Genomic DNA, 11,349 nt, shown 5'->3' with positions numbered 1-11,349 from the left:
AAGCTCTTAGTTTGTAGCTACCGAACCAGGTTTTGTTCAGTTCTTCCAGGATCCTTGCTCTGTCAGAGCCTTTCTCAAAGCGAACGAATCCAAATGGTTTACCTTTGATGTCTCTCTTCCTTGGGCAAAAAATGTCTATGACCTTTCCAAGCTTGTTGAAGCTTTTTTCCAAAGTCTCAAGCCAAGTTCCTTCCGGGAAATTGTTGAAAAAGAAGGTGGATCCATTTTCATGGTGCCTATTTTCAAACCGGAGTGTTTTGGACTTTGGGTAAGACCTGGGGTGTGGGTTGATTGAGTGCCTCGCCGGAGATCACTCGTGGCGGGATGAGACTACTCCTCTCCTCCTCATCTCCCTCCACTCTCCTTCTCCCTCTCTCCATTTACATATCAGGCCTAATTAATACATCAAATGAATTTGCTTTAAATTTATGTGTTCGACCATATGTTTGATGTATTTTATTTTTTAAATTGTGTAATTTTTTTTACTTTATAATAGATTTAATACTTTTTATTTATTAATAATTAAATTTAGGAATAATATTTATTTTATATAAAATTAGTAATTGAATTTTTTTTGGGGGGGAATGTATAATTTGTATGATTTAATATATATGATTGAAGTATACAAAGTAAAATGAAAAAAAATAATTAAATAATACTCCAAGAGAATAATTGGAGTATAACTAAATAACTAATGTTGTTCCAAGAGAATAATGATGTATGTAATGAAGATTATTTTTAATATAATTAACGTTTGTTGGTATATTTTATTTTGTTTCATATCTGTTTACCTATAATAATTTTATTTTATAATTTATCATAACGAGCTTGAATTATTTAATTCAGCCCATTTTAATTTTTCATATAGTCTAAAGAGATTCACGCCCAACAATTTTTTTCTAAAATAATGCTCATCTATCCATTTTTTTATATAAACTTTGATATAGTGTAGTCGATCTATTCATATTACCTCCTTTATATGAGGTGTGTATTAAATGAAATTTTCTTTGTATACAATATTATTTTTTTTCATTAAAATATTTTTTAATCTTTTACATTAATATTAAAATATAACTTATATATAATTATTCTATTTTATCCTTATTATTACTTCATATATTATTTTTAGAAATATTAAATAAAATTATTTTAGTAATAGAAAACTTTAAGATATTTTAAATTAAAAAAGTAAGTATATTTTAAAATATTTAAAAGACTAATTTCACATATTATTTGTGCCGCATTAGTGCATTTTAGTGAGCATATAATGTTGAACTTTTGAATAGATGATTCATAATTTAGTATATATTGTTAATATTATTCATTCAACTTTTAATCCTTTTTCGTATATATAGTTAATATTTTTTTTATTTTTTTTAAAATAAACATATTTATGTGATCTAATTATATAAAATATGATACAGGTATTTACTGAGAGATTACACTCATAGTTTTTATAGCTAAGTATTTATACATTTTATAGCTACTTATTTATATAAGATAGATGATAGGTTTTCACATGATCAGATTATTTTAAAGGTAAAAAGTAATCAATAAGTATTATTACTCACAAACAAATTTCTCTTTTAAATTGTGATGTAGAATAATATTAATTTAAACGGATAATAATTTTCTCATAGTGGTCCAATGAGCTAATGATAAAAATTATATATATATATATATATATATATATATATAGGGTTGAGTTCAACAGAGAATTATCTTTTTATTCATCATGAACAAATCTATATATTTTACGAACAGATCAACATAACTAATGAACATACGTATTTAGTAAAAATATAGAAAAACTCGCCACCAACAGGATTCGAACCCGGGGCAAATTGCTGTTCATGCGGTACATTGATTTGTTCATTAAAATTATAGATCTGTTCGTTTTTATTTTACGAATTCTCTATTCTCCACAATATTTAGCTTCTCTGTTGAACCCTTCTATATATATATATATATATATATATATATATGTGTGTGTGTGTGTGTGTGTGTGTGTGTGTGTGTGTGTGTTTGTTTGTTACTAGGTTTAATTCATGCTTAAATAAAAAACACAATGAAGTTATAATTAATGTTTAAAATTTTCATATTGTTGTATGCATTAATTTGAAAATATATTATTCACACATATGCATATACTATAAAATATATAAAAATAGACTTGGAACGAATAAATTATAATTATTTAAAAACTCGTTTAGTTTCGATGTTCGCCGTGTATGACACGGAAGGGAGTATCAGTATAGTAATATTAAGAAAGAAGGAAAAGTGAAATGCTATAATGCACGGATTCGCCGGAAATCACCACATTGCAGTATCCGATTCGCTCAAGGGTGCGATTCGCGTGCGATACGCACGGGATTCACCACATGGCGAATCCCTCAAAAAAAAAAAAAAAAAATGGGTGCGCGAATCCGGTGCGCCAATCTCACGAATCCGGCGGTGGCGAGGGAGCGCGACTGCGTCTGAAGATGGAGGTTGAGCGCGGCGGCGTCTGAAGATGGACTTCGTCGAGGGAGCGTCTGGAAGTCGTCGAAGCTCAGCCCGGAGTTGGAGCGCCTGGAAGTCGTCGAGGGAGCGGTGGAGCGCCTGCCCCAGCTCATCCACCGTGATTGGGGAAAGAAAAGGGGGGGGGGAGGGAGTCGGTGGAGCGCCTGGAAGAGAAAGAAGGAAGAAAAAGAAAGAAAAGAGGGGGGGTGGGGGAGTCGGTGGGGTTGGGTAAGGAAGAAAGAAGAAAAAGAAAGAAGGGGGGAGGGAGAGAGAGAGTTTGTCGGCTGAGTGGGGGTGGGGTAGGTAGGGTTTTAATTTTTTTTTTGGTTTTGATTTTTAAAGTATTTTTATTTAAATTTTTGTTTCTTTTTTTTTTAAATTTAAAATAGAATCGTATAAATGAGATTAAATGAAAATGAGGATTTAAGCACCTTCTTATTACAAATTTATATATATATATATGTATATATATATTTGATTGGTTATATATAATAAAAATATATAATATAATAGACGTATCCTACACGAATCGCACCCTATAATTTTTAAAAATCCGTATCCCTGCACCCGAATCGTATCGCTCCCGCACCCGCCCCTCGCACCCGTGCAATCTAGGTGAAATGTGAAAGAAACTTTTCTTGATGTCACGATGGGCCGATGGCCCGATACGGCATTTGGCCAAAATCTGAGGCGGATTAGAGTTATTGATGGAATTGTTTTTTTAGGGATAAAATATTAAATTATTAAAATCTAAAATGTTGATTGTTGTCGCCAACCCCGAATTCTTCGTGAATCACGTGGTGTAGGTTCTGGCACGTTCTTCTGTCGTGGGTCCCAAATCATGAATCTACAATTCTAAACTTTTCACCTCATATTCATTCTTCAAGACGTAATTGTCTTCCAATAAATAAATAAATAAGACTAAAATAGTAATTACATTTCAAATGGCAGAAGCTAGGGGTGGGGCAGGGGCGTCACTGGGCTCCCTTGGGATTTTCAAAAATACTAGGATATTTTTATAATTTTATATTAAAAATAAAAACTATATAATTTTATCAACATCATTATCTTGTTGAGCTATTTTATAATGTACATGTAAACTTTCGAGTTAAGACATTTAGAATAAGTAAACATATAATTAATTTATACATATCATGTTTGGATTGGATTCTAGAGATTTATTTATTGAATTTTATATTGAAAGTTACTTTGCCTTACAAAGTTTCATGGGATTTTGGAAAATAAAACCACGGACTATTTTGAATTTATAATTTTAATGTCTTTTTAGTTTGACGAATTAAATCATTATTTTTTTCAAGTTTTGCAATTTCGTCCCCCAATTTTTTTCGATCGCTAGAGCGTCGAATTGGAGCTTACATGGATTAGTAAAGACGATGACATTTTTGTGAGGCCTAAACGACATCGTTTCGTACCATTTCAATTAAAAATTTCTCCAAATTAGAAAGAGATTGTATCTTGTATTTGCACTCTATATAATATTCAATAGTTAGTAATTTTATTGCAAAATACATCGTAAAATGAATATGAGCTTGAAAATCTGTTAAAATGTGTTTTTTGTAATTTAAATAATATTATAATTGTGTTATTGATTCATTTATTTTTAATTTAATTTAATTTTTATTTTTTAATTTAATTATTAATTTTCTTTTAAATTTTTTTGGACCCCCTGAATCGAAAGTCTGGCTCCGCCCCTGGGCAGAAGACACACCTTAATTATGAGTTATGACCAACAGTAGAAACAACTAATCGCATTCTATTAATTGTTTCAAGGTTTGTAAAATCAATAACACACATGTTACACAATACACAGTAGAAACAACTAATCGCATTCTATTAATTGTTTCAAGACGCTTGTAAATTAAATGAACTTACCCTCACATCACAAATCTTATTTATGTTACATCTTGTCGTCTGAATGTTGTAATACATAATTTTATGATACAAAAAATGAGAAAATTCTTAAATTTGCAGGTCTGATGGAGGGGTAACATAACATAAGGTTCTAATTGAGTCGTTCTTAATGGATTTCAACATGTTTAATTGGATTTTTTTTAAAGAAAAAAAAAAGACGTGTGGACTCAACATTGTGATAGCAGTCTATGCTTAAATAAATTGGAATATTTATTTTGTATTTTTTGAAAAAAGACTATATATGTTTCGGGCAGGCTGACTTTCTACTGTAAATTCTGTTTTAAAATTTCACTTCAATATCACCGATCTATGTAGGTTAAACACAGCAAATGAAAAATACTAACAATCAAATTATTGCGCGAGTTTACAAATTAAGTTAAATTTTAAACGCTGTTAGTTTAATTATGTATATATATATAGGGGCGCGCTCCAGTGAAACCCCCTATTTTTTGTGTAACATGAGTACAATGAATAAGACATATAATACTAATTAATGAACAAAACGTATATCTAATTAACAAGATGTATATACTGATGAATTTTTGTTTAAAAAAAAATCGTAATGAATAAGAAATATATACTGATGAACAGAGCCGTATATACTGATGAACAATATAACAAAATTTAAAATATTCTGCTCCCTCCAGGATTCGAACCCTGCGAAAAAAAAAATCACCCTCCAGATACAATATCAGTCATAGGATTGATAAAATAAACGCATCAGATCGTGCCCTAGATCTCACTAAAATTAGGGGGTCTCATTGGAGCGCCCCCTATATATATACTAATCAATTAATGGTAAATTATCAACTTGTATAAAACTATTTAACTTGTCTACACATATTATCAACCTTCCTTATTTTAGTAACTCAAAATTAATATGTACCATTAATCTTTGTATGATCCACAATTAATATAAAAAAAATACTAGTAAATTGTTGTATAATAGATAAAAAGCATTACCAATTTATCTTAGAAGAAACAATATTATATGTACAGATAAATATCATAAAAAGAAACATTATTTAAAGCGAAAAATGATGTATTTAGTCAAGACATGGTATTTCAATAAAGAGGAACTACTCATTAAAAAAAGAAAAAAAGATGAATTACTGGCCAAGTGAGACGAACCGACCATAGAGCATCTTCGTCCTCGGTGTAATTGGTCTGTTTATTTACAAATAATGTTCCATTATAATTTTTCATATGCGCTTCTGAGTTTTGCAGCTGGAAAAAATATTACTTTTAAGAGAAATGATTTATGTACATGCTTGATGTGATCTGAAATAACTCCAATATATGGTTATCTACGATAATTAATTATTATAAATATTGGCCTAAAGCTGTACGAGTATATGATATTTTAATCAAATAATTATAAAATCTCGTTGTATATATAATGTATTTTCTATCTGTGTCAGGGAGCATATGGGAGACTATTTTCTTGTGGGTCTCTCCTACCTTATAGTGGTTTTGTTAGTTTCATAAGTGAAACGTGTCTGTCTTCATGTGAGGATGGTATAACTGTCATTGTTGTATTCGATGTTATACTTAGTTTTTCATAATTGTATCAAAGCACATACTATGTGTTTCATCCATCAATGCAAAAAATAGGATATACTATATCTTTTGATGAGTAAACGAAATTTATAAAATACAAAGTTAGGGCATACTCTATAGGCAGAACACCTCAAACAGTGGGAATAGGGAGGGAAATCTAGCGAATTTAGGAAAATAAATTTTTTCGTCTTCATTAAAACCTTGTGAGTAAAACGTCACATGATATTTAATATAAGTAAATACCGACTCCTATTACACTTACTATAACTATATTTTCTTATATATGATTGTTTTCTTTGTGTCCTTATACCGTTGTATTTGTATACTTAGCTCAACTCTACTTTACTACTTTGGTGCTCCTCTCACAAAAATAACAATAATAAAAAAAATCATTAATATTATAAGTGCAACGGACAATAATACTTTGTTGAATTAAAAAATGTGTAAATCGATTGAAACACATTCAGTTAAAAGTTTCGTAAATAAATTTGTATAGTTGAGATTTTTAATAAATATAACCAAAAAAATCGTATGAGACCATCCATGACCATCCCATGGATGAATCATGAAAAGAGTTTTAAGCTCATGTGCAATGAAATGCTTGTAATGTTGAATTATATTTAGATACTAGTTCTGATCCGGGTCATAAAATTTGACGAGTCACATAATAGTATAATATTCATATTTGATGAAGATCTTAAATCGATTATAAAATAAAATAAAACAAACAAAAAAAACTCTTGATGGGACAAAATTCCAACTCAGCACACACACATACAATCCTACCCAAACACGTCACGTGGTGCTAAAATTAAAGTACTATTTAACACCTCCACCTTCCGTAGTAAAATTCCAATCCTCCATTCAGCATAACATGGCCACCGCGTCTCCTCCGGCGGCGAGATACGATCTGGAAGGCGCCACCTCCTACCTCCCCATCCCCGCCGGCCCTAATCAGCCCCGCCCCCGCCCTTCCACGAAGCTCCTCTCCGCCATTCTCTTCTCATCTTTCCTCCTAATCTCATTACTTCTCCTCTTCACAAACCACACCGCACCCTCTCAAGTCAAACTCAACGACGCCGCCGCTGCCCCTCACACTCCGTCGCGAGGCGTGTCGCAGGGGGTGTCGGAGAAGGTTTTCCGGCAAGTCAGCGCCAATGGTTTGACTTTTCCATGGAACAGCGTCATGCTTTCCTGGCAGCGAACAGCTTTCCACTTTCAACCCGAACAGAATTGGATGAATGGTCGGTTTTCAGCTTAATTCTACTTTTTTATTGGTTTAGTAATTTTAATTATACGTCGCTTTCGCACATTATCTAACTCTTCCTTTCTAATTTGTTATTCAAAACTTCTGCTTGGATTAATCTCTGGTGGCTTCTGCACAGATCCTAATGGTCAGCTTTTCAGCAAACCCTTTTTACTTTATTGTCTTTTTTCATTATTTAATTATCTTATTACAAATTAGGTTTATGATCTCTGTATAATTCTGCGTTTTTTCAATTGTTTGATTTGGCGAATTTTGAAATTTTTGTGTGGGCAAGCTGGATTAATTATTGGCGGGTGAGGGTGTAAGTAAACCACGATATCTGTGAAACTAAATTAAATTTTGATTTTATTATGTTTTGGAGTAATAATATTAATGGGTGACACTTGAGGGTGGGCCAATGGGGGGCCAGATTTTGCATTATTGTTGCCTTGGGATATATAGTTGAGGCTCTATATACCTATTCTTCATAATATACTATTATAATTTATCATAATTCTTTACACGAATTATAAATCAAATATTCATGCTCCAAAAAATAAATCACTCTAGCTATAGCTGTTTCTCATGTTACTGTGGTCCTTTTGCCCATTGCCACATCATCTCTCCCTAATTTCAAATTTTGTAGAAAACCAGGAATACCTTCTAGTTTACAAACTACCATTGTTTTAAAAGTTTGACTCTTTCCTTTTTTCCAAAATGTGCATCGGTCTAGATCTTCATTTTAATTTTTCGATTTTTTTTCCCTAATTTATATCTTCATCAATTAACATACTAATTCAATTTCTGTCAAGTAAAAAAGAAACATATTTCTGTGCACTAATTAGTTATATTTATGTATAATAACTTCAATCTATATGTAATATATGCGTGTGTAAGTACATAGATTAACATGTACTCTGAATTACAAGTATTTTAATTATCAGTAGCTATCTTGCTCGCATTGAACAAAAGTAAATTTAGAAAATCTATTTGCTTAATTGGCCATGCCTAATCACATGTGATTATTCAAATCTCAATAAGTGCATTTACTATAAATGATATAGACGATGTTGATAGATAGCTGATTATTTAATTTAGTCCACATGGCTGCACCATGTGCACCAGAACTTGAAAAAATGGCCAATCATGTTGTTTTCTGTTTTCTATTTAAAAAAATAAATAGAAAATGACAATGACAAATATTCGACTTTATACTAAATGAAGATGCAAAACGACAGGTCCATTATTTCATATGGGATGGTATCACCTCTTCTACCAATACAATCAAGATTCAGCTGTGTGGGGCAACATCACATGGGGCCACGCAGTCTCCAAGGACCTGATCCACTGGTTCCACCTCCCCTACGCCATGGTCCCCGACCAATGGTACGACGTCAACGGCGTCTGGACCGGCTCCGCCACCATCCTCCCCGACGGCCAGATCATCATGCTCTACACCGGCGACACCAACGACGCCGTCCAGGTGCAGTGCCTCGCCTATCCGGCCAACCTGTCCGACCCGCTCCTCCTCCACTGGGTCAAGAGCCCCAGCAACCCGGTCCTCTTCCCGCCCCCCGGGATCGGCTCCACCGATTTCAGGGACCCCACCACCGCCTGGCTCAGCCCCGGCGGCGACAAGTGGCGGATCACCATTGGCTCCAAGGTGAACAAAACCGGCATCTCTATCGTCTACGAGACCTCCGACTTCATAAAATATGACTTGTTGGATGGCTTCTTGCACCAAGTTGCGGGTACGGGTATGTGGGAGTGCATTGACTTCTACCCGGTCTCATTGACCGAGGGAAACGGGTTGGACACGTCGATTAATGGGCCGGGCGTGAAGCATGTCATGAAGGCCAGCTTGGATGATGATAAGAATGACTATTATGCCCTTGGGACTTACGACCCGATCGGCAACAAGTGGACACCCGATAACCCGGAGTTGGACGTCGGCATTGGCCTCAGATATGATTACGGCAAATACTATGCGTCCAAGACATTCTATGATCAGAATAAGCGGAGGAGGATTCTGTGGGGTTGGATTAGCGAAACTGATGCTGAAAGCCTTGATCTCTTGAAGGGATGGGCTTGCGTTCAGGTAAATTTCATTAACTAGTTTTTCTCCCTTGCCATGCACGATAATAGTTATGACGGTTGTTGTTTTGGTTCAGTCTATTCCGAGGACGGTTGTCTTCGACAAGAAGACAGGTACCGACATACTTCAGTGGCCAGTGGAAGAAGTGGAGAGCTTGAGAGGAAAAAGTGTTGAGCTCGACGTGAAGCTAGGACCGGGTTCGATTGTGCCAGTTGAAGTTGATTCTGCCTCTCAGCTGGATGTAGAGGTGTCGTTTGAGGTTGATGAAGAGGCCGTTGAGGCGGTGGGTGAAGCCGGTGCGGGTTACGACTGCACTACTAGCGGTGGTGCTTCCAATAGGGGAGTATTGGGACCATTTGGCATCGTTGTTCTTGCTGATGACAAACTAACCGAGTTGACTCCAATCTACTTCTATGTGGCTAAAGGGCCTAATGGCAAGACAGAGTCTCATTTTTGTGCTGATGAATTAAGGTTAGTTTCTTCTGATCATTTGAATTTTGTTTATTTTCTTAGTGCTTACAAATTATTGGTGTAATGGTTTGTTAATTTAGGTCATCGCAAGCTCCAGATGTCGTGAAAGTAGTTTATGGAAGCAGTGTTCCTGTTGTTGATGGCGAAAAGTTCACCATTAGGTCATTGGTATGTGACAAATTACTTGTTATTTTAATTTTTCTAGCTTTGAAATAGGAAAAGTAAGTTTGATAAATTATGGTGTGGGGAAAACAGGTGGACCACTCGATCGTTGAGAGCTTTGGTCAAGGAGGAAGAAGAGTGATCACTTCAAGAGTGTATCCTACCAAGGCCATTGATGGTGCAGCGCGAGTTTTCTTGTTCAACAACGCGACTGGAGCAAGCGTCACTGCATCACTTAAGATATGGAAAATGGGGTCTGCCGATATTCGCCGCTTCCCTTCGGATCAATTGTGATATCTATATTCAACATTCAGTTATGTCATTGATTTGCATATTTATATCTCATATGTGCAGAAAAAAGCCATTAGATCTTTGAGGAGATGATTGCTTTTATTTATTTTTTTTAGAATAATTGAAGGGTTCTTCCCCCTCTTTCTTTTGATGTTACCACATATTTTTTTTTTTTGTAAGACTGTAATAGATAAATGTTAGTATTTGTTCAATGCTGGAAATGAGGTTATTTGATTTTTTTTTTTTTTGCGATTTTTAATGCGTATTTGAAAAAGATCAATACTCTATTGATATACTCTTGAATAATTTTCAACTAGTACGGCCATTCGTGCGATGCACGACTAACATCGAAATTAAACAATAATTTAAATAAATAAATTTTAAATATTAAATAAAATTATAATATAAATAAATATAAAATACATTTTAAAAATAAAATAAAATAATCCATGTCAATTACTCAATGAAATCCTGAATTTGAATATATAAATTTTTAACTTTGTATAAAGTGTAATGATAATTAAAGTTATTAAATAAATTTTAAAAAAAAATCGATAATAAAAATTAGCATTACGCATTATTATCATTATAGAGTATTACACGTTATAATAAATAAATAAATATTTTCATACACAAACATAAATAAAAAGGTTGTAAAATTTTAATAAAGAGAGAAAATAAAATATTTTACATTTTAATCTTTTTCATATCTTATTTATTTTAATTCATTTTTCATGATTTTGATACTATATTAAATTTAAAATGCATATTGAATATTTTTTTTCATGAATCAAATGTAACAATGTTTAGAAAAGAATTAAAATACATAAAAAATAAATAGTGAAAAGATTAGTGGGAGAAGAGAGAGAAAAAAGAGAGGGAGACATTGGAGGAAAAAATTCCTCTTTATATATTATATAGATATATATTAAATTAAATTTTTTGTCATTATCTTTAATTTGATATGTATGTTGAAGATTTTATTATTAATTAAAATATATAAATTTTAGAAAAAGAAGAAGAAATGAAAATAACAAAAAAGAAATAGAAAAAGGGTATATAAAAAAAAATTAGCATGAAAAACGGGTAC

General features: G+C 33.1%; 1 protein-coding gene across 2 annotated transcripts; it reads left to right on the top strand.

Moving 5' to 3' along the window:
* Positions 1–6,833: 6,833 nt before the first annotated feature.
* On the top strand, positions 6,834–10,498 carry LOC130993574 (beta-fructofuranosidase, soluble isoenzyme I-like). Of its 2 annotated transcripts, XM_057918501.1 has the most exons (6): positions 6,846–7,238; positions 7,380–7,388; positions 8,479–9,338; positions 9,412–9,806; positions 9,887–9,974; positions 10,062–10,498. In XM_057918501.1, the coding sequence occupies exons 1-6, from the start codon at positions 6,869–6,871 to the stop codon at positions 10,260–10,262; spliced, it is 1,923 nt and encodes a 640-aa protein (XP_057774484.1). In that variant the 5' UTR covers positions 6,846–6,868; the 3' UTR covers positions 10,263–10,498. The 2 variants fall into 2 exon arrangements, with proteins under 2 accessions (XP_057774485.1, XP_057774484.1); XM_057918502.1 differs by lacking the exon at positions 7,380–7,388 and having other exon boundaries at positions 6,834–7,238.
* The last annotated feature ends 851 nt before the right edge of the window (positions 10,499–11,349 follow it).

The sequence above is a fragment of the Salvia miltiorrhiza genome, chromosome 7 (assembly GCF_028751815.1).
Source record: "Salvia miltiorrhiza cultivar Shanhuang (shh) chromosome 7, IMPLAD_Smil_shh, whole genome shotgun sequence".
Lineage (NCBI taxonomy): Eukaryota > Viridiplantae > Streptophyta > Magnoliopsida > Lamiales > Lamiaceae > Salvia > Salvia miltiorrhiza.
This window is presented reverse-complemented; position numbering and strand designations above follow the sequence as displayed.

Bases quoted from the DNA above. Each gene is read 5' to 3' on its own strand.
- LOC130993574 (XM_057918501.1), top strand. From the start codon at position 6,869: ATGGCCACCGCGTCTCCTCCGGCGGCGAGATACGATCTGGAAGGCGCC. The intron at 9,339-9,411 runs GTAAATTTCATT...GTTTTGGTTCAG, and splicing joins AGGGATGGGCTTGCGTTCAG to TCTATTCCGAGGACGGTTGT. The intron at 9,975-10,061 runs GTATGTGACAAA...TGGGGAAAACAG, and splicing joins AGTTCACCATTAGGTCATTG to GTGGACCACTCGATCGTTGA.